This window comes from Taeniopygia guttata, chromosome 1A (genome assembly GCF_048771995.1).
Source record: "Taeniopygia guttata chromosome 1A, bTaeGut7.mat, whole genome shotgun sequence".
Taxonomy (NCBI): Eukaryota; Metazoa; Chordata; class Aves; order Passeriformes; family Estrildidae; genus Taeniopygia; species Taeniopygia guttata.
Genome location: NC_133025.1, coordinates 37,387,753 through 37,415,501, shown reverse-complemented (window position 1 = coordinate 37,415,501; position 27,749 = coordinate 37,387,753). Strand labels below are relative to the sequence as shown.

The window sequence follows — 27,749 nt, the reverse complement described above, 5'->3', positions numbered from 1 at the left end:
ACTATGTACAAATGTACATTTGTCAAATACTTCCTTCACCAAAAAATAAACATCAAGCAAGTCAAGAACTTGCTCCATTTCAGTGAAACGGAATATACTGCTCCCTACTTATGAGTGTGCTTGATTTATACATATCTACATACACTATGATTTTTAAAGGCTGAGTATTGGGTGCAGAAATACATTTTTGATAGCTGACTTACTCTGAAGACATCCAACTGAAGAGGTCAAAAGCACTATCCAGATTAAAACTGGTATACCAAAATGGATTACCCAGTCCAAAGTCCTTATCCATCTATCCATTCTTCAAATGCTGCACATTCAACACTGTTTGGGAGTCAAGGTGATTCTTAAATGATAACCTAAACAATATGCAGTAGTGAGAGTTCCCTGTTTTTCACTATAAGACAGATGTTCAGCACATCTGAAATTCTGCTCATCTCTTTAGAAAAATGTGCAACTGGTAATTTGATTACAATATAAAAAAAACTCTAATGGTTTCATAAATGTACATGTCCTGTGGGATAAAATTTATCTAATCCATAAAAAGTAAGCAATTATGATTTATTTGTTATAACATATGGTAAGATTTATTTCAATTATTTGTGAAAGCATCAATCAGTAACCTCAATCATTATAAGAAACACCTTCTATGCCAGGTAAATGGAACGTACTCCATTCCATTTGACACCTTTGTCAATTTATCTGCTTTCTGTGAAAAGCTGTCATGAAATTTTACTTGCAGAACTATTGTACACTACACTGTAATGTTGTATGTTATCCACAATAGCTGATTAATAGGTATTCTAAAAGGGAGGATCCTTTTGCAAATTGAAGAGTAGGGTTTCATAGGGTTTCTATGTGAAATAGACTCATATGGACTAATTTTGTAATTATTTTAATTGAACCATAACAAGCAAGCTGGTTACATATATATATAGTGCCATTTAAACTAGTTTAAACACAAGTGCCAGAAAGAGATCTGCTTTCTTGTCTCTTTCATATTCATTGCTGTATGTTCTTGTTAATATATAAATGTGTTCATACTAAATTAATTACAGATTTTTAATTTTGAGCAAGGTTGTCTAAAAGTTGCATATTTCCATCAAGATTCCTTGTGAAGAAAGTGTACAAAGTATCACTATGCAATATTTTTTTTTACTACTACTACATAATAAGGACACTTTGAAGAGCAGAGAATACACACAAATTCTTCCATATCTGAAAGTAAATGCAATGGAAAGAAATGTGGCCCAGAGTAATGTGAAACTTATAATGACTCTTCTGAGGAAGCTACTTAGTTTTAAATTTGCAGTTTCTGTGGAAGATGCTTGTATGGCAGGCAGCATGTTACACAGTTCCCTTGGCCATAGCTGCTGAGACTGAAATTTGTCATGATTCTCAGTTTCCCTTATAAAAATGGGTAAATTTGAAGAAAGATGCTCTCAAAAATCATGTTATTTATTTTCTGGTAATTTATTTCCCATAAACTCCTACCATGACAGATTATTGGAATAACTTCTTGTGACTACATTGGAACGTAATGTCAAGTTTCCATGGGTGGTGTAAATTAAAAAACCCACCCAGATAAAACAGGTGTTAACAGTCCTGCTGGGAGATGTTTTGTGCATTCTGATGACTTGCTGTTGCACGTGGCCTAGATTAAGGCACACTCCATATTTCTGTCAAAATTATGGCACATTTTAGGATGTAAAGCAGAATACACTGACATGCAGACACATTCGGCCTAACTCTTTTGTAGCAAACTCCTTCTTTGCAATAGAATAATTTAAGGAGCACTTAATAAAAATATCTATCAGTGAACCATGTAGCTTCATTCCAGAAAACTGTTCCAAACTAAGCATTGACTTTGCAATAAGAGACCATACATGCAAATTAAAACCTGATTTACTGAAGGCATCTGGGGAGAATTTTACCTTAGAGAATAATAACTAGTGGTATGTAGAAGGCCTCCCAGGCAAAATATTTTAGGAAATGATGCTGGAGTTATTTAATTATTAGTTATTTTATGAGGAAAAAATGACAATCTTATTTAAAACTGAAATAGCTTCCACTTCCTTTCCCAACAGATATTAAAGAACACGCACATCAAATTCCTCCAACATGCAGTCCAAACATGAAATATGACCAGTAAACCCAGAAATGTGAAAACAAATTAGCTTCTCTCAAGTTGGAGAATTCAACACACATATGTACTGACCTGCTGATAAAAGAATGTATGAGGTCACTACTGAAGGTCAAAGCATAAGCTGGGGTGTGTATTGTTTTTAAGAAAATGGTACAGTGGGAATTGGCTCCCTTCTGGCATAAATTACTGCCAGCCCTGTCAGGAACATCAAAGCAACAATTAGTGCTGCAAAATTTTCACCTAGCTCCTCACTTGGTGCTTGGAAGCCTTAGGGTGAATGTGAGATAATTTCTGTAATGCCAAATACAGAATACAGTTTGTTTGTTTCTATCTGTACACATCAGCAAGTTAATGAATAATTTAGTTACTCTAAATAAAAAACAACCCTAATCCTAATTTTTAGATGGCCAAACAGATCATTATAAATATCTGCTGGACATTTGCATATAAAACCAAAAAATGCTGTATCCACAAACACCAAAAACCCTCCACCACATAAGAGAATGGTGTGATAATGGTGTGATAATAGTGTGAGCTTGCTCCTACACATTTTTACTCACTCTTCTTTCTTTCTCTCTGTCTTGTCTGATTTTGCTCTCCTCATTTTTATACAGTAGTCTCTGGAGCAGATAGTGCACAAAATTTTAAAGTGCAAAATACAGTAATGGTTATTTCTGAAATGCTTTTGCGCTACTATAATAGAAATTGTGAGAAGAAAGGTTTGGATTTTTGATTGGAAAATAGTGCTAGGTTCAAACTCAGAAAATCATGGATGTATTTCAATATGCTGCACAGGTTTCTTAGAAAGCTTATGGCTGCACAGTAGAATGGATCAGGGCAAAATTCTCTTCCAGTGTCTGCAAATAACTTGCTACTTCAGGACTCTCATCTCTACAGGCCTGAGGCCACCACCACCATGAAAGAGCCTTATACATTCACTAAAAACACAAAATTTAAGATAAATACTACCCTGGGAGACCCCTTTTTAAGGCAATGATAGAAAGAACTCTGTTTAAACACAGTGTTTCTTAAAGCAATGCTCTACTCTAGTGAGCCTTTTTATGATCTTTTTTTTAAATTAGGTGAAAAGAGAGTCTACAACAGAGTCTTCATTTATTAGATTTAATTAAACCTTTGAAAGAATTCCAGTTCTCTCCTTCACCACTACTTAATGCATAGCAACTTCATTCAGCTCACTCAAAAAAGCAGCTTTTAAAAATAAGGGCAGTACAAGCAGTGTTGGAATTAATCCTTTAAAAAATACATAAACAAGTAAACTACGAGGCATTTCATTTCATCTCTTGAACTTTGCAACTGGAATCCATCCAGATGCACTGTGTGCTTTCTGAACCCTCCCTCTTGACTGCAGCAGAAGTCATAATTCTACAGCTTGTGCAGGAGAGACACTATAAGTTCATCTATTCATCTGGACTTTTAATTTTATAAACATTCCAAGTTTTTTTTTTAATTAGATATATTTTTCATATTACCCTGGGAAAAATTACAGAATTTATAGAACATACAGTATTCGTAGAACATTAAGCTCATCAAATGAAAAGAGATAAAAAATACTTGCTATTAGCACCCTCTAAAAGTACAGCCCAGAATTTTCTGTAGGACTAAGGTTATGTGACTGGTCCTCCAGCTGGAAATTAAATTCCTTGGAAAGTTATGCATTAAAGAACCTAAGTTACTAGTTTTCCTCTATGTTTAGTTTCCATATTACTTAATCAAATTGATCTAAGCCCTAAAGAAAAAGACAAGAAAATATGATGGTGAATTGACATCACAGGTTATTAAAATCATTCGGATTAAACTAGACATCCTTAAAAGAGACTCATAGTCAGGCTTTCAGTTTTGCTAGTGTACCTGAGCATCGCATTTCAAACCATGTTTAGCGTACATAGGAATATGAAGCCATGCTGTACATGTTTTCATGCCATGCTTCTAAACAGCTTTCATGTTTGCTTATCTCTGCCCTTTTCTCATACCTATGGTAAGAATTTTTCACGTTTTTGGAAGATCTCAAGTCCAGATTCTTGGTCAGGGACTATAAAAGTACTTGGAACCAGAGAAGACAGTGGGATATATCACCTTGTAAGCTCAACAGGGTCAGATTTTACTTCTTGACTTCTTAGCCAAATGCTATAGGAGAAATATCAGAAGTGCTCAAGCCGAAAAAATGAAGCCTTAACAAGCACTTAGGGCTTGTTGTCACATTACTTCCAATTGTAGCCAATGAAGTGTTAAGTGTAGGAGGAAACAACTTTTTAAATAGCCATCCAAGTGTTTAAAAGTTCCAAAATACTGCCAGTATTGCTTGGAAAAAAAAAAAAAACACATTTTAGAGGGGCTTTAGAGGGGGTACATATCTTCAAATACATTAATTCATATGACGCAACAATCCAAATCTTTCAAAACTGTTTATGCCAAGAAATCTAAATAGAAGCTTTTAATATACAAGGACTGTGAAAACACCCTTGCACATATGTTTACCCTGGAGTGTTACTGCTGATCTGCCCATGAACTAAATAACAGCTCCTACAAAAAGAAAAAAAACAAACACCTAATTTAAAGTTGTTATTGGGAGGAATTACTGAGAAAATCTGTGTGACAGGCAAAACAGCTCACAAGACTGTGCTGCTGGTTAGTTAGTTACATGTACAGTTAGAATACAGAAGACTATAATTTAGTTACTCTAAATAAAAACTAGAACTACTATTTATGAAAAAAAAATTAACATGAACTATTACATGCAAATAGGTCTCAGTTCTTAAGTATGGAAACCAAGAGACAAGGAAAATTCTTGTGGTGCTTTTTTCCACTAGAGGAAAAAGCCGTTTGTACATTCCCGGTGTAATTCCAAAGAAACACTGAAAAATCAAGAGGTATGAATAATCCAAACAAGCTTCTAATTAGCTGTCAATACAAGCCTAAAAAAATTATAATCTATTCGTTGTAGAATTAAAGACTGACAAAAGCTACAAGCTAAAATACAAAGATATTTCTCTTTCAGGAAGACTGTTCAGATTCACCTTTCAGAACTTCACAGGTTTGGTGTTGGTCCGGATGCCACCTGAAAGAGTTGCTTGGAACTGCATAGGTGAACAAATGCTTTAAGTTGACATAAACAATCAAAAAGGCAAAAAATATTTGTGATCAGTTTGTGAGATTGAATATAACCTTGTCTAACTAGGAAAAAAAAAAAAAATCTTGAACAGACACTGAAAATGAACCCTGTCCAGACTAATACATATCCAGACACCGGGCCAACTTAAAATAAGTTCAACTCTAAATAAGTATACCTCTGATTTATGTCATGTGGTCATCTGTTGATCATATGGTCAGCAGGCTACTCAGACTAGGAGTGTCTTAAATAATTCCTGCACATCAGATAGCTGCCAAATAGATTACTATATATATATTTACACTATTTATTTCTGCTGAAACAAAAATGGTTGTACTGTATTCTAACTATTTATATATTAAGTTTCAGGCCATAGTGGATTTAAACAGAAAAATTACATTAAAGAAAAATAAGGAGATTATGTTAATATTTTATTTAACTTGATCAAAAGCCTTTACATTAAAAAGGATTAGTTAAGGCTGTTGAAGTAAGCAGACTTGGTTATAACTTGCTTATTCTAGTTAATTTAAGCAAATTTACTCATCTGTACCTTAATAGCAATGCCTATAATAGGGTCACCAGCTATAATAAAGTTTATATTTTGAGTTAACATCAGTATTTAAGTCCAGGTCACAGTTTATCTAAATTTTTACTAATTTAGAATTTCAGGTGCCTCATGCTATCTGGTGCCACTTCAGAGTGGTCTGATCCATGGGCTCTTGACAGCAAGAGAAGGTTGCCAGAGCAATTATTTCAAAGAGTGAAAAAGCCATGACTATTCTCTATCTGGTCCCATGGCTGTGGACATGATTGTGAAGGTCACGGGACATTTTCTGACAAATACAGCACGTTTAATTTTGACATTTCACAGAATATATAGTGATTACGACAGCAGTGCATAAATATATACTGAAAGAGCAGGCAAGGAAGTACATTCTAACTCCCTAACAATGAAACTTTAGATATTGGGGTAAGAGGAGGAGAATGAAGGAAAAAAAAATGCCAGCGTCAATGTTTTTTTTAAGTCACTCCTCACACTGTCATTCTCAGAGAGGGAATATTGACCTGATGGACCACTGCTGTGTGCTAGTCATGTGTACCAGCAATAGCTCATTGGGGAGAGGCTGTAAGTTGAAGGGATTTGCAACACAGTTCAAAGAGGAATTTGTTCTTCGAAAGTTATGGGCCAATAAAAGCACAAGGTTAGGCGGGTTAGTGTGCATAAAAGTCAAGCAATTCCAAAATTGTGAGTATGTAGAAGACACTATAAAATCAAGCAGATTTGGCATTCTTTCCATGAATCCGGCTCACATTAAGCTGCAGAAGATGTAGGCAGCTTCTGTTCCAGCAAAGATCAAGGGCAAAGTGAGAAAATACATCTGGACAGATCATAGTAGTTTCAAAAGGCACCTACTTTCATTTTTTTCTCTTCCTTTTCTAATATTTTAATTGTATTATATTCTGGAAGTAATGCAATACTGCTGAAAAAACTCAAATTTTTGATATTTTCTAACAAGAGAGCAGGGAGAGGGTGTCAAGACTCTCTAATGTACATTATAATTTTAAATGTAGTAAGGCAGGATAGCTTTTGCTGCCACATTAGTCTGTAATTAACAACTAGATTGCTAGGACATTCTGTGTTACTTTATTAGCCTCATATCTTGCAGTCTCTGCTGTAAGACCAAAAAGATGATTGAGTCACCAGTACTGTCAACCTAGGCATAACGTACCACACAATATATCCAAAAGCTTGATCATTTGTTGGCTAGTGTTTATTTTAATTTTGAACATATATAAATGGTTAAAATTACAAGAAGGGTGTCTTCTTTCTTCCCTTCTGCAGCTAAATTCACAATACAAACCCTGTTCCACCCTAACATTGCTAATTCCTTTAATTACAATGGAAGCCACAACTTGCTGCTTTCTGGCACCCTCTGCTGCTTTATACAGTACACCACAGACAGCATTTTATGGACAGTTGCACAGCTCCTGTGTCTCCATTAAAACATTTTCCCAATAGTTGCATTTCCTAGCCTAACCATGTAAAAGCTGATGATGCTGATATTTTGTGTGTGCCCTCATTTATTGCAGATGTTAATGCTTTATTCTCAAAATCTGTAGTAGTAGTAGTTCTTTTCTAAACCTAATTTGGACTCACCCTAAGGAACAGAGATATTAGTTCTGGCATATCTGTAGAAGAGTGGCCATCTCATGCTCACACAGATTTCCAGATAATACAGAAATTCCAAGAATTTTAAAGCACCCACAAACTTTGATTCACAAATGAGAAGCAGAAGGGTTTAAATACCTTTGGAAGTGAATAAAATCGTTGAGAGTTCAATCAGAACTGTACAAGGTACTTTACAGAGATGCACGGCCATGTGTGTGAGGCACGCACTAAAACACATGGTCACACTGTTTCTCAACAAACAAACTGCCTCAGGAGAGGCAGTGGCAGATTATTTAGGAAGAAGGGTGAGTGAAAGGCCTGGACACTTCACCTCAATGTTAAGAAATGTGCTTTTGTGAAAAGTCTACCTCTCTGAGGGAAATCAAAGCTCCACAGACACAGAACAAAACCCTTCTCTAAATAACATACAGCACTTAAAATTATGAAAGCTTAAGCAGAAGTGGGAGCGGTTAGAAAATATTTAAATAGAAGTCTTCAACTGTAACTATAAGAGAATTGGCATTTTGCCACTGTTCCAAAATAATCAGACATTTGAAAAAATCTAGAAAGTTGACAAAATCTCAACATTACCAGAAAGCCTTGTTTGGTTATACTGTAAAATAAAACCACTTCAGATACATTGTTTATTTTCTTGTTCAGCCTAAATATGCAATTTTGCTGTTCAGCTAAATATCACGCACTGTCTTCTCTATTTTTAAATCCAGTAAACATTCTAGACATTCCTGGTATTTATAACATACTCTCCCTATAGAAGATGATAAAAATACACCGTCATGAAGCAGACATATTTACTGTAAGCTGATGATGCTATCTGGGAAAAATCTGTTACTCTTTTATAACCACAGGTGCTTTCTGGCATGTATGTCATAGTCAATTTGTGTGTAGGTATCTAAACTGCATGTTTATGTTAAGAATTTTTAGTGTATTGCTATTAATGGAGGTTTCAAGGCCATTTATTCGTCACCTCTTTGTCTAAGCATATGCATTGCTAATTTGTATTTGTTCTACTCCAAAACTCCAAGGAATGTTCACATGACATTTTTGAGGTGGAAAAAGAAAAAAAATCCCACTAAAAAACCCAACTAAAACTTGAAGAGCATGGAAAGCTAATTACAGATGGGTGAAATGGAGAGACTTTAAACTGCATCTCTTCAAACAATAAATACTTCAGAATGTACCTCACTCATTAGTTTTCAAGCATACTGCAGCATTTAATCTCTGCATGTCCTCCCAATACAGTTTAAGTCAAGTTTCTGTTTGATTTACATTCCTGACAAACACAGCTGAGGCATGGGGAGAAGAGATAGATGGGTGAGATGGTCATATCTCAGGGGCTTGAGTGGCATGTTCAAGATTGAGATTGAGGGGAAGTGTATTTCAAGGAACTGCGGCGGGGAGAGGGAGAAGAAAGGCAGTGTTTGAGGGAAAACAGGTGACTTTAAGGAACAAAAAGGTCTTTCAGTGTTTCTGTAGTCTTGGTCTACAGAAGCAAAGTGTACAAAACCCTAATTCCTGTCCTATATAGTCCTATATATAGTCCTAACTCAACTATAACCTAATGTCTCAGTAGATTTCCTGGAGACTACATAAGTATTCACCACAATATACGTACTTTTCATTACATGATTATTTCATTAACATCTAGATGAGTTATTCTCATATGATTCTACATAGTAATAACACAAGGGATTTTTGTAAGTATAAACAAAAAGGCTAATAACAGCCTACATGAATAATGTACTTCTAGCCTAGTAAAGTAACACTCGGGATGTTTTCCTGCGGCATTTTCTTTTATGGCTTCAACCAGTCAAATGTAAGTGACTCAGGGGAATTTGAATCTCAGTGCCTGATACCAATGAGTAACTCTGAGCTATTCTGTGAATAGAGATTATTATAAATCTTGTGGTCCTTTTAATGTTCTGAAATGTAATGTGCTAAATGTGAAGAGAACTGCTTGTTTCAGTGTAGAATAAAGAGGTCTCACAAGAAGTCAAACTAGAATCAAACCATATCAAAAAAAGAGATTATTTTGTTGCCTTTTCCTCCCCTGCCTTTCTAAGACAGAACATTCTTTAGGCAGGATGAAGTGTTCCATTCTTTGTTCTCAACTAATCTCACACTTCCACCAGTTCTTCCATCCTTTCCTCAGCTTCCTTGTTCTTTCAGAGTAAAAACATGCTTGGTCTACCACAAAAAGGCAGCTGTTACTCTGTCTGTCCAGCTATCATCCCATCTATATTTTCTCTTAAATTTCCTCAGTTGCTGGAAATTTTAGGGTTTGTTTACATAAGCACTTGGAATTCTTCCTCTTCCAGTTCTATGCTAAACTATCTTACTCAAATTGGCTGTGTTAATAACATTAGTAATCTCTTATCAGCAAAACTTGAAACAAGAATTCAAACATCTACATCCTTGAGATTCAACCATCATTAACACCTTTAACCTTGCCCTTACAGTAAACGTTCTCTCTCCTTTCTTAAGTCTGTCCATTTATATAGTCACAATTATTCCCAAAATGTATTCTTATATAGACCCTCATTATTTTCTTTATCTTTTTTCTTTTCAGGTTACAAATATCTGTAGTCTTGATACACTCATTTTTATTTTTACTCTAGCCATTATGTCAAGTTAATTTCATCTGCAAACAAAAAAATAAACTTTAAGGTCTACGCTAATGAAGATGTTACTTCCTGTAACTATCCTTCAATTTGCATTATCTATTTCCATATTTTCATTGTCAATATATCTACATGCATTGCTTTTTGCCAGAGAATTTTTCAGTTTCTGTGGCACAGAGGATTACATAAAAAAGGGATGAGCCCCCTGCAAGGCATACACAAGTTTATAAAATGGCTTTGTTGATGTCTAAAACAAAGAAGGAAACTCCAATCCTGAAGTTCAGCTTCTAAAATTTTGACCTGCACTCATCATTCATTATTTAAGAGTTTGAAATATGGGAGACTTCAGTGATAGTTGGTTTCAGCATTCACTGAATGCCAAACAAGTTAGAAATGTGCTGAAGCCATCTTGTACATTATACACTGATAAGTGGATTGCAAGTGTCTGGATGTGTCAAACATGTTCAAGAAAGTCTTCCCTCAAACAGCTGAGGGCAATGACTGGGGAAGGATGTGGGAAAGGGACTAGTTCTTTAAAAGATGATCACACCCTGAATCTGCCTAGGAAATGAGAGGACATGTCCAAGAAAGCAACTTCAGAAGGCTAGTTAGGACATGTTCCTGGCTATGACGGAATTGGGCCCTTGGGTTCTGGGAATCCCAGAAAGGTTAAAAGTTTAATGTAAATCACTACCTAGTGCAGAAACTCAGAAAGCACAGCTAGTTAAGCACAAATATATACTTGAAAGTGTCATCAGAAAATGGGAAATTTGAATATGTATCAGGTTGAGGAGTGTCATTTCCCTCACAGAAAAACATCTGCTTATCTCCCTTCATAATGGAGCTGTATCAGCCTTGTCTGCTCTTCCACCTAGAGCTGCCAGTGTTGCAGGACAGGAGAGAAGAGATTATGAGAAGAAGAGTTTCTCACCAGTGTGGCGCTAATGTGTATTTAACCCACAGTTCCCCCCATAAAATTATTGCATGAGACTTAATTCTCCCAAACCACAAGAGCTGGATACAGAAACGTGTAATTAACAGGAAAGTAAATCCTTGTGAGGCATGACACCAAAGAACATGTAAGCTGTGCATTTTCAGGCTTCCTGCTCCTCAAAGAGCTACACACAACCATACCACACACATTTTCACAGAGAATTAATGAACCTTAGTAGAACCCTCAATTTATCCTGTTTTTCACAAACAATTTTCAGACACAGAGTATCATGCTGATGTTCTCATCCTTGGATATTGACATTGCTGGACACGGATGGGTGCTACTCCACAGTGTCTGCCCAGCACATCCATGTCAGAGGAAGTCTGAAGGACACATGGCACATTTAGCAGTTGCAGTTTCCACCCATTTATCCTGTCCACAAGCTGGCTCCCTGTTAAGAAGAGACCTGCATGCACCCCATCCTCTTGCAACCTTGTCCTATAAGCATATAAGCAGAGATGGGGCCACCATGGGCTTCTGCGTGACTACAGGAACACTATGGAGCACATCTACAACAATAAATTACAAAGCAATGTCTACCAGTATATACAGGGTAACTTGGTCTGTCTTTAGCCTTCACACACTTCTTTCTCTCTCACAGAAAAAGCCCCCTGGTTAAGAAGAGACTGATTCACCTACTCCACCTTCCTCTTTTTAACATACACAACTTTTCTTTCTGTCTGATAAAATAGAGCAACATTTTTGGCATTCTTCTGTCTTTTTTATGAAACATTTTGATTTTATTTTTTAAGACATTATTAATGAAATAAAGAACTATGTTGTAGCAATTATCTTATTAGTTCTAAACATAGTCACACCAATTCCTACTTTTATCAGATTCACTGCTGCTCACCCAAAATGTGTGCTAGCTCTGATAGCTAAAGCTTTTTACTAAAGATTCTTATCAATTTGGCAATGTTCTACAACTCCAAACCCTTTTCTCCACTCCCTGATTTCCAGGATGAACAAGACCTCTATTTTTAGTGAACTCAACTTTCTCTGTGGGACTGCAGCACATTTGTATTCTAAATCATAAAATTACCTTTGATGCATACCTTTGGTTGTATAAACTGGTAGAAAAGTGTGCCAAAGATCAGACTGACAGAATAAAAATTAGTCTTCATGAAGTGCATACAACACTGGGAAACTCTTTAGTAAGAAAGGTTTCTCCAGCACTATCATAACTATAAGAAAACTCCTGCTAGCAACAAAAATTAAGGATGCTTTTGTATCCTATTGGCAGAGACATTTCTTGTGGAAAGTAGTAAGAGCAAATTCTAAAAAACACATATTAAGGCAGCATTGATCTCTGAAGGAAAAATCAACTTGAAGTGCAATAAGCTAAAAATTTTTGTCAGCTTTGAATTTATTTTATGATTTATGCTGCTGACAGCACTGTAAACTACATGAGGAAAGAATAGAAATACAAGTTTTTAAAAAGTCACTAGGGACAAAACTGAAAATATCACCATTAAAGGATTTTCAGTCCAATAGTTGTTTATTTTCTTGTATTTTTTCCTACTACTCCATGATGGATTGAATTGGTATGTTATGTGTGCTTACTGTATGTTTATGTGCTGTATTAAAAGCCGAAACACTGGCTTTTATCTTCTGTTCAGGAAGGAAAAAAAAAAACAAAAAAAAACCTGAATGCTTTGTCTTTGAACAATCAGGTAAAATCTTTATAATGTATTTTCTACCCAGAAGGCTATCTCATATTTTCTAATGATGGCGGAACTTAAAACAGAAATTAAAGAAACAAATGGGTTATAAAGAAGCAGAAAGGAATTAGCTTTAGATTTTATCAAAAGGTAAACCCTTGAAATCCCATTATTTTCTAAATAAAGATGATATGAAATGTCCTTAATTTATAGACTTATGAAATAATTCATACAAGGAAAAGATAAAAATTCATGTGGCATTATTTTCCATTGAAGGGATTCAAAGAGATGATGAAAATATAGAAGCTCTGTATTGTTCCTTGGAAGCATAGCTGTAAGAAAACTATAGGCAAGACTCTACATGATACTCCAGATAGACAACATATGCTGTAATACACAGAGGTTTAAATCCTTATTATATTTATGAAAACAATTAATAGGAAATACTAAAATATTTTCACTACAGTAGACTGACCTAGCAAACACGCAAACGTCCCCGATTTTCTTATTAATTTCATTTATTTAAAGCTTCTGAGATTTGAATATGAAATAATTTATCCCCCAGTACATCTCAGATATTCAGGTTCTACGTGCAACATCAAATGGGTGAACATAATGAATCCTGGTAAAGCTAACGATGCAGAAACTGAGTACTGCTGGGCTTCACAGGTTTTTAGTTTTTATGAACTTGGACCTATGAAGCCAATTCAACTTGTCTGCAAGTATTTATACATCAATGCCAAAATGAGCATAGGGTGCAAAACATTGCAATAGAACTAAGTAAAGATAAACTAAACCCCAAGCATTTTATATACATTTAAAATAAACATTAAAATATGTTTACAATTTAAATTCAGTAACAGCTGAATTGAGATGCCTCAATTGAAAGATGATGCCATTGGCAAGAGGAAAACCAAATTATGAGTGGAAAAGAATTTGGGAATATTGGTAGTGATGAATTATGAACTGGTATCAATATCATCCACAAAGAGTATCAAGAATTTCCAACAGCAGACAATCCATGTCAGTGCTCTCTAGCTTTTTAAAAGCTAATAATAAAATATATTAGACCTCCTGAAAATGGGTATCAAAGGCCTCCCGGAAAGGGTATCAAAAGGCAGATGAATAGAGAAAACATTTCCCCTTAATTGTAAGTTATGAGAGCAAGGATTATGAAAACATATGTTCAAGAAGAGGGTAGTGGGATTCTTGAGGTTTATTAACTAAAATTTTTTAAATTAAAGCAGTGAATGACTGTCTAACAAATGTTATTTGAGTATTTTGACTGTTGCTGGTTTGATGGCTGATGTTCTAACAGGACATATTGCTACATAATGGTGTATGACAAACATACAACATGCAAACTAGCTTAGACTACTGTTATATTTTTGTCCCCTGCATATCACAAACACCTCAAGAGTCCACTGCTATAAGAGGAAGAGAATTGCCCTTTAATTAACTGAGCAGGCTACAAAATTGAGCACTGCCAAGGAAAATTACTTGAAAATATGGTAAAATTGTGCCTTTGGCTAGGTTACACCAGGGCAGAGCCCAAAGGAAACAAATGGAGAGTAGGCTCAAAATTTGGGTCTCTGAGAGAAAAACTGACAAGTTTGAATGACTTTAACTTCAGTACATTTTAAATTTCCTAACTTAGTTCTAAGAAACCAGCAGTATACAACTGGTATGTGAAAAGGCAGGAGAATAATTTTATCAGTCTGTAGAGATAAAACAATTCAGTAAAGAGACTCTGTCAAAGGATGGATAAATAAATATACTACTATGAAGTTAAAGTGGCTAAATGTGACACTTTAGTCACTGTGCAAACACTGACATATGGCTATGCACTGCAGCTTTCAAAGCACCTGGTTTGACACTCAGAGCACCTGGGACATACTCTTTGGCCAGGCTGAGCTGTGACATTGGCTTGTGGGAGGAGAAAGATGGACACAAGGAGACCCACAAGTACCACTGCAGCATGGGCATGCACTGACCATGTTTCCTCCATAGGTGCATGGAGCTAGAGATGAAATCAAGAATCCATTTTCCACATAAAAATGCAACAAAGAACATACACCAGTGTTGTTTCGGAGATGCAAACATTGCTAGAGTGGATAGTTCTCTCTGCAGCTCTTCTTTCAGTCATGGAAATGAAGCTCAATAGACAATGGAGTGGAGGCTCTACTCCTAAGCAGTCCTAGATGACCACTAGCCACTTACATAACCTTGGAGAATCATACTCCTTCCCTGTGCTTTTGTGTCTCCTTGTTTCTCTTGCCTGTCTGGAATGGCAACTTTAACATGATTGAAAGTAGAGAGTGATTATCTCTTGATCTGTGTGTGTAATATTAGAGTTCCACGCTGGAGTTCCCAAAGTTCTCAGCCAAGGCCACTAGGTGCTGCTGTAATATGAGTAATTAATGTAATAACTATTATTAAGGAAAATGTGTGTATTATTTTTTATGGACTGTTTCAAAAAGTCTGAAAGCCAGAGGAAAAAAACTTATTCTAAACCTGCAAGTTTTGAACAATAAGAACCAAAAGACCCCATTATTCACTTCACTAGTAGTCAAAAATTTTCCCCTTCCCTTTTAACTCTTTGCAGAAAAAATCTGCAAACACCTTCCACCTCTAAAAATGCACTGAAAAAATGCACTTTGTTTTCTATTTCATGTCCATTTTTAAACCCAGTTTCAGCAGCTTACTATTATGCAAGTTCAACCAAATCACTATACTCCAGAATCCTTATTTATATATTATTTGAATGTGAACAGAAAGGCAAAGACCTCAGCATGGGAGAGCATGACTTGGATTGCAAATGATTCAATAAATGCATGGTGATTTTACTGAGGCTCAGATTTTGTGTCTGTCACTTTCACAGTATTCTAAGGAGGTTTCATCTTATTAAATGTAGTTGACTAACCATAAACACAGTAAAAGATTAATAGGACTCCATATGAATCACAGCCACTAAATGCTTTTTGTCTGAGAGTATTAAGAAGTCTTTAGACAGCTGCCAGCTATAGCTCAGAGAGCTATATGACTAAAGTGCTATTTCTGAAAGCCTTGGAGTCAGTTCATCACACTGGACTGCACAGTGGACAATCCAAAAGGCTATTTATATTTAAAAACTAATTTGGCAAGTGTTGTTTATCAAACCAGTTTTCCAGACACACAGACTCCACTTAATAATTTACTCTTGGATTCACTGCCTTTAAAATGATGCTAAATGAAATTATTTGGATCCACAGAAGAGCAGGTCTGATAAGGTTATTCTGGATTAATTAGAAGTGATGAAGTTTTGCTGCCAGGTTATCTCAAGATCCACAGCTAGCACAGGAACAAAGTTAAAAACATTAAGCTTGTGTGGAAAATAAGTATCAGGAACCTGTATGAGAATTAGGACTTTATGGTAAAAATGGGACAGAATATTCCTATTTTATATAAATCCTTATTAAAAAGCATTTTAGGAAGGTGGAGTGGTACCAACATAAACTAAAAATATATTTTATTCTTACCATTTGAGACTGGCTCCGTGGACAGCCATTGATATCTTCAACCTTTTCATTTGCTAAACAAAAACAGTGAGGGGAAAAGCAAAAGTAAACAATGAGATAAAACTTTCCTTTCCAACCCCTGCTCAAAAAATAAAGGAAAGAATAAAACTCAAACCCAAAAACCTAAAAATCCAAACAGAAAAAAAAACAACTCTGAAGAAAAGCAGAAAAGGCACAGCAATAAAATGCAGAGGGTTTTGTTGACAGAGAGTTCTTTTCTAAGTAAAGCTCAGTCGTACAGTAACAACACTCTTGTTAGCAGCAGTTGCTTCCATATGCCAAATCATGCAAAGGGGGAAGTGCGAAGGAGGTCGCTGCTAATTCTTCAGCCCCTGCAAAATAACTGCTGACATGAAATCTTCCACAATTGTCTTTGCAGGGTCAGGATACAGTTTCAAGGCATCCCAGAAAGTATGAGCCACTCCAACTAACAAAATGCACACATGGGAGACATATGGTTTAATGGAGCATTCATTTCTGACAATTCAAAGTGTGTAAGATACAGTTCTGGCCATTTAAAGTATGGTTAAACAGCAACTTCCAAACATGCTCACATAAACATATTTTTTAATTAAGACAAGGATGAACCACACAAATATCAGAGACATATGGATCCAGTCAAATTGTATTATTCCAAGTTCATCTTATTGTTAAATACATTCAACTTAAATTATATATTCCCCCACGCAAGGAGTCAGCTCGCAGTGCTTCCCTCAGCCCTGGTCTTACCGATGATCTGGATGATTTCTGCTAGCAGAACTCCATCTGCAATGTCCTGTTGCAAATCCTTGATCAACCGCTTGTGGCCAGATTTTGCTAGGTAGTGGTTAGCCCAGTCAGTGTAAATCTGCAGAGCAGAGAGGGAGGGCAAGGGGAAGAAGGGGAAGAGAGGAAAAAAGACAATAAAAAATCTTAAAACAAATGTTGGCTTACATAGCAGAACTATTCTGGAACACATTCCCATTTAAGAAGTCAGCACCAAGGGAAACAATTTTAATGTGTTTTTTGACTTTTTTTTCCTCCCTAACGGTTATGCCCCTCCCCCTGCCATCCTCTGTTTTATTTTAGCTTCAAATGATTCAGGATGTTTCATGAGGGTTCAAACTTGCTGTGACCAAGCAAAATTCCCCTTATGACTGTAAAGGAAACTCCTGTTGTAAATCAATCACTTCTACCACAATTCCACCTCGCACCACATTTCTATCTCCACACATGCACTGCCAACAGCATTCATGCTCTGGGGCTGCCTAGGAGAAAGTGAGATAGAAGAGACATGTGCCTGTGTTGGAGTAAGGATTAATCGGGGTGTTGCTGGTGTTCCTGCGCCTGGTGATGCCTCTGCAACACTTTATGCAGTAATCACTGCATCCCCCTGCCCAAGGACAGGTCATTTGCCCCTTGCCTACAGTTCAAAGTAGTCTTACTACTGGAATTATAGTACATACATTCTGGAAATATGCTGTGCCCTTTGCCTAAAGAGGAGGGAGGAACAGTGAGACTGAGCAGCACCAAATAGTGCTGCAACAGCACAAAAATGTCAGTTGTAAACAAAAGGTTGAAAATAACTACCTGAATTATATCCTTCAAAATAAGAGAGGAGAGGGGCATGAAGAGAGAGGTTGAAGGCATTTCATAAGGTGTGTTAACAGAGCATTTGGTAACACCTACAGCACACACACAAGCAGAAGCAGGTTTACCTAGGGTGGGAAAAGAAAGACATGTTCCCCTCTACACTGAAGGAGGAGTGCACCCCAAGAGCTTCTCACACCTTATTGTGGTGTCCCAGCATGCAGAGGGAGCTCACAGAAGTGGAGGCTGGCAGGGGGTGTCACATAACAGGAGGGTATCTGTGGCCTCTGGCAGCCAGCCCTGGCTCCCTTTTGCAGGGTGTCTGTGACCTCTTTCCTCACTCCAGAAAACAGGACTTGTACAGAACCTCCCAGACCTCCCAGTGCTGTGGGATAATATCATTAAGAGAAAGCACATATGTAAGATAGCACCACCATGTGAGTAAATATAATAACCAAGAGTCCTTCTCTGCTGAGAATATTGTTTGAAAATGTTGAAACTGCGTATTTTTAATAAAAAAATAAAATATAAGCTTACTTTATAAACATCCTTTAATTTAACCTCATAGACCCTTGGGAGAGGAAGGGGTCAGAATCCCATTTTGTGAAGAGAAAAACAGAGGCCAAAGCCATTAACAACTTGCTTATTTCATCAAGGAAATCTGTGGCAGAGCCAGGGTGGGAAAACAGATGCAATTCCCAGTCCAGAGCCTAACTCCGAGAACCATTATCTGCTATCCACCCCACAAAAGTATTACCACTTAGTCCATGCTCACCTGCTAAGGACTCCTTTGCTACCTGAGTACCTTTGCCACAGATTTTCTCCCTCTTTCTTAAAAGAGAGAGAAATAGAACTTGTTTGGTCCACTCTATTTCTTCTCATATTCTTGCAGATGGATCACTAGTTGATTTGTCATAGCTTTCTTGACAGCTTTAGAACTTTAAGTAACTTCACAGAATTAACCTGTGTATGCAGATTCAGCTCTCTATAGTCAGAGGATGCTGCTGTTAGAGACCCTTACTCTCCCTGCTACACCCAGAAGTCGACTTGAATCTCTTGTGTTTTCACTCACTGAAATCAGTGTTTTCACTGATTGATATTCTTTTTCCCTATTACAGCTGAGTAACATAAAAGGCTCCATTAAAATGCTGCTTTTTTTTAAAAGCAAACTGCAGCAAAGAAAGTGCTTCTTCAGCCGTATAATCACATGGAGTGAATGTGGTGTCTCTATAAAGATTGTATGAACACGTACTTAAAATAATATGAAACCATGATGATAAAAGACACATACCACACCCATAGCATCATATATTCCCTACTACTAGTATTTCAACTTCAGTCATATTTTTAAAGCAATGTTTCAAAAATACTCTCTATTAATACAAGCAGAACTATTTTCTCTATTCCAATGAAAGTGATCCACTGGAACATACAAAATTTAATATCACTAGTATTATTATAGGTCAGTTTCATATTACAAATAAAAATACCAGGCATTTCCTTTTTCATTTGTCACACCCTCACATAATTGGGTGTATCAGTCCTAATTCTGACTACAATTTGAACTATCCTCCTGCTAAGCAGACAAGAAAATTTCAATATAGCAGCTGTTTTGCAAGTGTCTAGTATTCAAAGATTGGACTTCACTGATCCATCCACCCCTTCATAATTTTATTTTTTCATTAATTTAACAGTGATAAGCATAAAGAATGGAAACAGCATTTTGTAAGCAAAGGCTGATTATTCACATCTTACCAAAATGTTTCTGATGGTCAGCATTTAATAGTCATGCAATGGTACAAAAACAGTACTGGGAGGAGCCTGTGTTGGAAGAGGAGTTTTTTTTCACTTCAGATGTATTATAAAAAACACCAAGAAGGCAGAGATTTATTGATGGAGACAATACAGCAAACCAACACCCAGTTGGCAGTGGAATGTCACACTTTTTCCCCTCTCTGTAGGAAATATCACTTGCTTCTGTTTCCACCCCCTTCCCTATAGGATGCCTTTCTCATTCATCTCATTCTTCTGGGGACCCAAATGGTCAGGAGTCTTGTAAAAAATGAAAAGCATGAAGATAGACACGTGCAATTATAAGAATGTACACATGCCACTATAATCTTTTTACACTAAATTCTCTCATGTAAAAGTAATGAGAAATAGTGACTCTCCCCTTCACAGTTCAATGTATCAATGACCTCATAAGTTTTATCTTTAAATCCTTGGGAAAATATAAAGCTCTAATGTTCTTCATCGTTCACAATACTTAGTTACCATGAGAGAAAACTGAGAACAGATCAAAAATCAGTAACTTCACGAAAATCTCTTTTTTATGAGTGCTCCCCTTCCACTGGGTGCAGAGCAGCTCTAAGGAGCAGCTGTGCACGCTCTCTCTTCTCAGAAATAGCAATAGGTCACGACATCTTGCATTAATTGTGCAGCAATCCTTCCCCCAAACCCTCTTATCTTAGATGTTTCTATAACGAGGCTGTTTCAGAGAGAAACACAGACATGAGTGTTAGTTGTTGCAACACTTCCTCCCCTGTCCGCTGCTCCAGTAACCCTGCGCTGCAGCCGCACTCTGGGCCGGGCTGCGGCCTTGCTCATTTCCTGCCCAGCCTTCCCCTCCTGCCGCCCTGCTGGGCGGGCACGGCTGGCCGGGACAGCTCTCGCCAAGGCCGGAGCCGACAGCCGGCAGCGCAGGGACAGCCGCTGTCACCTGGGACAGCCGCTGTCACCTGGGACAGCCGCTGGTACCTGGGACAGCCGCTGGTACCTGGGACAGCCGGCAGCATAGGGACAGCCGCTGTTCTCTGCCGTGCGGAGCACCGGTGTCTGGAGCACGATAAGGGAGCAGACCTGATCCTCCTGTGTTCGTGTGGTCCAAGCCCCATGCCAAAGCCGGGTGATTGAACTGCTCACACCACAAACGGGATTCGGCAGGGCAGCCCGAGCCTTGGCACAGGCTGCTCAAGCTAATGACGGTTTCCCCCAGCATTCCTCAACTGCTCGTCATGCTCCCCTTCAACAGAGTAGAAGAAATAAACCCTGATACCCAAATATAGTTATGAACTTCACCTCGATACTTCACATGTATCTACAAGGAGCACAGTAGAGCTGCTTGGCAGGATCTGCAATGAAGCAAAACACTTTGTAATGCAGTAGCTTAATGAAGTGAGAAAGGGAGAGGATCTCACAGGTTGTTGGAACTCAAAATGTCCCTCAGACATTTCTGGAGATTCCAGGCCCTGGTCAGAAGCATTTTAGACCCTGGCAGGCAGCTGGAAACAGCTGTGATTTTGAGTTTGAGCCATGGAATGAGTTACCAACTTTGAAGGTGGAACAAGCAGTCACAAAAGTCTAGATATGATAGTAAAAGTAGTTACAAAGTAGAGGGGAAAATTTTTTAGTATTGTACAGGGGGGTTTTTACTTTGTACATGGGGGTCAGAAGTTTTAAGATGGAGGAATGTAGGCCGGTCCTGTTCTTCCTCCTTCTTCCTTACCTCCATGTTCTTGGTGATGCTGGCACTTATGGATTGGTTTAGAGTAGAAAAGCACCTTTTAATATAGGTAGTAGGTATTGGGGAAAAACTGTAAACATGTATCACGTAATATATCATATAAAAGATAGCAGCAGCCTTGGGCGGGGGGAGAGAAGAGAAAGACACCAGACAGAGAGGGTGTCAGGCGTGTGTGTGCCTCTGCCTGAGCTACTGACCAAACCGTAGTAGCCAGAGAAGACAATCTTTTAGATAGCTAGCAATAAACTGCCTTGAGACCGAACAACAAGAGGCTGCAGAGTTTTTCTTTGGAAGCATGGGTTGGAGGAGAGACTTTACCACCACACAGAACCCCTGAACCAGGCTGGGGTTCCGGCAACAGGTTACTGCCTTTTTAGAAAATGTTTAATTGTGAACCATGTAATATAAATCAGACAGTGATATAAAGCATCCTCTTTAATACAGAAATGTTACCGCCCACAATTAAGGCCAAATGGGAAATGTCAGAAGGGTTTCAGAAGTGAAGTCAGCCTAATGCAATAATAATGCATGACACTTTGTCAGTGTCTTTCACTAGATCAGCTCAGCATGCTTTCCAGGCATAAATGAGATCACTCCTTCTATTTATTATTTCTGTAGATGTAAGGAAACTGAGCTATAGAGGCTCTTTTTTGATATGGTTCACTCAACGGGAAACAGATGAAACACATCCCAGATATTCTGAGTTGAAAATGATTTCTTCTGTGAGCTATTATATCAGGTACTTTCAGAAAAATTCTTGCTGGAAAAATGCATATTCCAAGAATCTGGATCCTTCCTGAATTTTTGTTTATTTGTTTGCTACAGAATATAGAATCTCAGCTCTTGAAATTATCCCCTGTTGCTATCAAAAAGATGGCTTTCCATATGCCTCTGTCACTCCCGTATGTGCCAGTGATGCTGGACAGGGAGAACAGCACTTGCTGCCAACTGAGGTACAGTAAGACCTTGACAGACTTCCATGCCACTTAGGAGCATAGGTTAATTTTCAAAAATATTTAAATATTTTTTCATTAAATGAAAAAGATACATGGAATGAACAGACAGAATCCAGCTTTCATCACTTGGCCTTTAAAATATTCTGCAGGAGACAATTGTATTCCCATTCATTAGCATGGCAGACTTGAAATGCTGTCCTCCAATGCTCCCTATCATAAACACCTTTGAGTGTGGGGAGGCTTTTTAACAACTCCATTTCCCAAAAGGAATTTGTAGGTAAGAGCAAGTTTCTCACAGTTTTTTTTTTTTTTAGTGTGTATTTTGTGGCAAATAACAGTTGGCTAAATGGAAGGAACATTTATCTATTAAAAAAAAAAAAAAGTTGCTAGCAGTATACCTGGGTTGCAGTATTTCATAGCAATGCTACTTCTCAGTAGAGCAGGAGTCTGTCCTTTATTCTATGTTTGGATTATAACAGTACATTTCATATTTTTTTTTCTTTACAAAAAAATAAAGGAAAATGAAACTATTAAATAGCCCCAAGACTAGAATATTAACAGTCAGCCAAAATGGAAATATGGCACTGTTAACTTCATAAAAGGGTTATGTGACTTCTAGTGTAATGTTTTCACTCTACTTAAATAATGTTGCCACAGGACTTTTCACCCTTGGACACTTTTTCAAATTGCCCTTGAAAAAGAAGAGATTGATGAGTTGTTTCTGTTGTTGCCCAGTATGTTACAAAATGGGCTATAAATGCTGTATATCTATTTCCTGGGAGGTTTTCCGGTGTGTGGCCTGCCCTATATGCTGAATACCCAACAGAGCCTGCATAACAGTCCCACAGCCCCTGTGAAGAGGATTTGCCAGAGGAGAGGGCATGGCCACAACTTTATTTTGTCTTAGCTGTTCTTGGCTAATAAATTGTGGGTAGTAAAGCATGTATTAGAGTGTCCCTGAAGCAGTTTGTATTTATAAAGAGAAGCTGGGCAACACATTGTTTAGTGTTAAGTTAGGGTGAGGAAATCAGATTGCAGAGAGATGCCTTTCTCTTTCCCACTGCCTTTACATTAAGGAAATCTCAACTGGAAGGCAGGATCTGACCTTCTAAATATTTTCTTATTGAAGGTTATGCCTCTGGGATGCAGGAGAATAATTTATTAGTTTCAGTCCTCCACTTAGCAAGTAAAAAGACTAACTTTGAAAACAATGGTTCACATTTAGACTGACATAAGAGACAGATCAACCATTCAACTTGTCTTGATTTAATTGGCTATAGAAAGTACTCTGCAATTAATTTGCTATGAAGTAAATCTAGGGTCTGGGGGTGGCACTTTTTGTAATGTTAAGCAAATTATATGAGAAATAAAAATATTTACATAATTAAAAATATATAGCCAGAAAACGAAACTAGAATGACTTAATTTATAGGCAAGATGGAAGCCAATACACTTTATTTAACAAAATGGAATGAGTATTAAATGACATTCTACTAACCCTGTTTCTGAATCCTACTGAGAAAATGAGAACAATTATGAGTTAAGGAATAGAAACCACTTAGAGGGATACATGCCAATTAACCAAAATGTCAGAATCCCTGTAGTACAATTCTATTTTGTAAATAGCAGCATGTATCCATCAACACTACTCAGCAGTTTACAGATAAAAACACAATTAAACAAAACTCCACTAATCCCAGCTAAAAAAATTAGTAGAAACAATACTCTTCAACAATCATTGGCAAGTTTTAGATGACTTACCCAACTTTAAGAGGGCTGTTTTATATTTCCAAGTTCCACTTGCAGTTTGTGATTGAGTTACTGAAGTAACATAGTACTGGCTTACTGTGCTCCCTTTCTACTTGTTTCTTCCCAAACCCCAACTCAAAATTTATTTAACACATATGTTTGAGGCTAATACTCACCAATGGCACAGGAGCAATACTTTTGATGCTTCTGTGCCAGATGGAAAGTAACAGCTTCTTTGAATGTGTATTTATGTGTGTGTGTGTGTGTGTGTGTGTGTGTAATTTGCATATAAGGTTCGCTGAGTAATTTGTATATTTGGCCCAGATAAAAATCCAACACTTTATAGAATAAATTCACTTGTTCATACTTTGAAAACAATCCTACTGATTTGCTTTACAGTTTAATAATATAGTTTTATTTACTGTCTTGAGTCTTGTGCAATAGCAATAAAATGCCACTGGAAGGAGCCAGATCTTCAACCTGAAGCTGCAGGGACCCTGCACTGGCAGCTACTTTTCAACAGGCTTGTGCTGTGGGGAAGTGATACTTGTCAAGGGAGCAACAGCACCACAGTTATTAACACTGGCCTCGAGCTTCCTGAATTATTAGGAGAAAATATTAAGTGCCACCTGCACAAAGTAATCCTCCAAAGCAGTCAATCTTGAGACTTTTTGTTATAAATATGCCATATATTTTTTCATAAACTTTGGAACTATTTCTTAGATATAGATATGCATATATCTAAATATATAGATATATCTATATATATAGATATATAGTCTTTAAAGTGCATTTCAGCATCCATTTAGTGAAAGTACTATAAAATACTGGACCTATTATTCAATGCAGCTTTTACATAAAGCATTGATTTAAACTAATATGTTGGATAATTTTATTATAGTAAGGAAGACCAGGATTACCCAGGGAGCATAAGTGTTACACCTAGTGACACCACTAAGAAGGTGTCAATATTTTAGTTCAGATAAGCAGTGTGATTCTAAAGGCAGTTTCCTATTACCTGGGCTCTCTCAAAAATCCCCTTCACATTAAGGGGGGAAAAAAAATATGCTTCAAGAAAGCCATGCTTTAGTTTTCTTAGTATCCAGAGTAACGGAAACCCCATTTGTGTGAATCTTCAGTCTCATGTATGTCTTGTCACTGCCAAGATAAGTTTTGTCACCAGTTCTGCATTCAATTTATTAGAGAAACCCACTGTGAGCAAAGTTAAGTTTCCTGTAAAAAGAAAAATTAACTGAATTTGAACAGGTTTCCTTTATGGCTTGCAAGTATAACACCACAGATGAATAGACAAGACTTCTACAATCTTAGTAGAAAGCATGAAGTAATTTTGAGAACAAAAACATTATTGCTTTGTTGGTATTTTTCTTGTTCACAAGCAAAAAGCCACTCTTGCTATAAAACAGACCATTTCTGGGTGAACACCTGCCTTTGTAAATCAGCAATGGGGCTCTTCACATGGACCTGAGAAGATTCCACTGTGAAACTACTCCAGATTTTCCATCAAAGCACATTCTAAGGATTTATAACTTGGACAGAGAGATTCTTTCCACAGTACAATTTGGCATTAAAGAACTTGGCCCAGGGATCAAAATAACCCTCTTTGCCAGCACTTATTTTTCAGTGTGGAATAGCAAATTTCTGATATATTAAAAAAAAAAAATATTAAGATATACATTTGTTCTCTTCTTGTGAGAAAACAGTAGCAAGGAAGGCCATAAACAACTTTAAATATAGAGTCATCAGCACTTTTTGAGGCTTACATAACTAATTTTAATTGCCTAATTTCCTCTCATGTGGAAAAAAAAGTCTTACAAATAAAATTAAACAAAATACACTGCTTTCTGAGCTACATATTTTATAACAAGATATTTTAACTCCTGGGTAATTTTTCTCTATGCCTTGATGTTTAAAAGTTGTTTTTTGCCAACTCTATGATTTTAATATCAATAATAGTCTTTTATATATTCAGAACATCATGGAAGTGCTATAGGTAACACAATAATGTTGAGTAAACTAATGATTTGAAGTTTTGTGATCAGAGACTCTTACTGTCATTAATCTCTGTTAAAATAGGCCTTGGTGGTGAATGTGAGAGTTGTAATGGTCATGTGTGCAACCGCTTTGCCTTTTGCTACCTATCTGAAACTTAGGAAAATGAAGTTATGCTTACACAGATGACAGCCTATACTTACTTCTCTTCAGCTCAAGAAATGCAGTGTTTTAAAGACTTGAAAGACTAAAAATGCAGCTTGGTACAATAGGGATACCACTTCAGGATACTTCCTTTTTTCCCCCTCTGATCAACATCAAGAGCACCTGCCATAATAAATACCTACCCATTCTGATTATAATATTACTTAAATTTTCAATATTTCAGGCCAATTAATTTTACGTATGAAGTAAATTCTGTCAGTCAATACTCCTTAACAATGAAGAGGAGAAAATAATCTTATTATAATTACGACAATAGAAGACTTTTCATCTCAAATGGGAAGCAGTGCTCTAATCTTTCTAATTTCTTAATGAAAGATGCATCTCATGTACACCTTCTGTAACACAACCAGATTTGGAAGGATCCTACAATGGAAAGTAAAACGTTCTACATTCCTGTGGCAGCAGCTCTCTGGCCACAGAGAGCAACACATAATTTTCCCAGGCCTTTCTGGTAAAGGCTGTGAGAAGAGCAGAGAAGAGAATAAGAAACAATTGTTATCTTCCCTTGCTGCACCTGTTGATGTGAACACGTGGAACGTGTTATGGAGATTTGTTTACCAAAGGGTGGTTTCTTAATTAGCCAATGGTGATGGTGTTTTGGATTGGAGGACCAATTAGGTCTAACTGTATTGTAACTGTCTATAAAAGCAATGGGTTACTCGATAATGATATGATAAAATACGTTATTATATGATATATACCATAATATAATATATATAGAGATTGATCAGTCTTCTGTGAATAATGGAGTCAATGGTAGTTATTGCCCGTTTGGGGATCACCTGCTACGACAGATTCCTACTAAAAATGCCTTTAACACCCTTCCTTTCTATCATAAAATGTGCCTATATGTGAATGCTTCGGCTACACATCTCATGAGAAGAGACAGGGTCACACAGAGAGGAGACCTCAGGGCATGGGGGTTTTCATTCACTGTTCAATCTGCAGTCTCCCATGCATACATTCTACCAGATTTTGATTCTTCTACACACTTCTATAGGACCACAGAACCATGCAAAGTAACTCCAAAGATATATGATCCATGACTCGAAATTTTTTCACCCATGATTTACCTCTGAAGACAATGAAAACCCCTTCTTTTGTTGAGACAAAATGGTGCTTTAGTATTTGAGGCTTGCTCTCAGGGTCCTCATGACTGCTCATACACAGGGCCCTCTTCCTCAGGGGACTGCTTTCCACATCTGCAACTCTTCATTCACTGTCCTGTATTTTCCTTTAAAATAGACATTCTGGTGATACCATGTCTCTTGGATGACAGACTAGAAATGAAGGATAAGGATTGACTAACTCACTTTAAAGGGCCACTGCCTGTAAATTTAATTAAATCCATATCTTCCACCTCCCACACATTCACCCCTTGGGACTAAAGGCTTCTGTAAAGGATTAGGAAGGGGATACT

The 27,749-nt window shown here is 37.1% G+C and overlaps 1 protein-coding gene across 18 annotated transcripts in view; it reads right to left on the bottom strand.

The window, feature by feature from the left end:
- The window catches only part of NAV3 (neuron navigator 3), a 521,462-nt gene that overhangs the window by 167,328 nt on the left and 326,385 nt on the right, over positions 1 to 27,749 (bottom strand). For 17 of the 18 annotated variants that reach the window (XM_072923966.1, XM_041713781.2, XM_041713789.2 and 14 more), the window contains 2 exons: positions 17,027 to 17,144; positions 16,259 to 16,311 (listed from right to left, as the gene is read on the bottom strand). In XM_072923966.1, the coding sequence (XP_072780067.1) occupies positions 16,259 to 16,311; positions 17,027 to 17,144 (171 nt within the window). Of the gene's footprint in view, positions 1 to 16,258; positions 16,312 to 17,026; positions 17,145 to 18,065; positions 18,102 to 27,749 lie in introns of those variants that run through there. The other variant, XM_041713786.2, reaches the window with a different exon arrangement.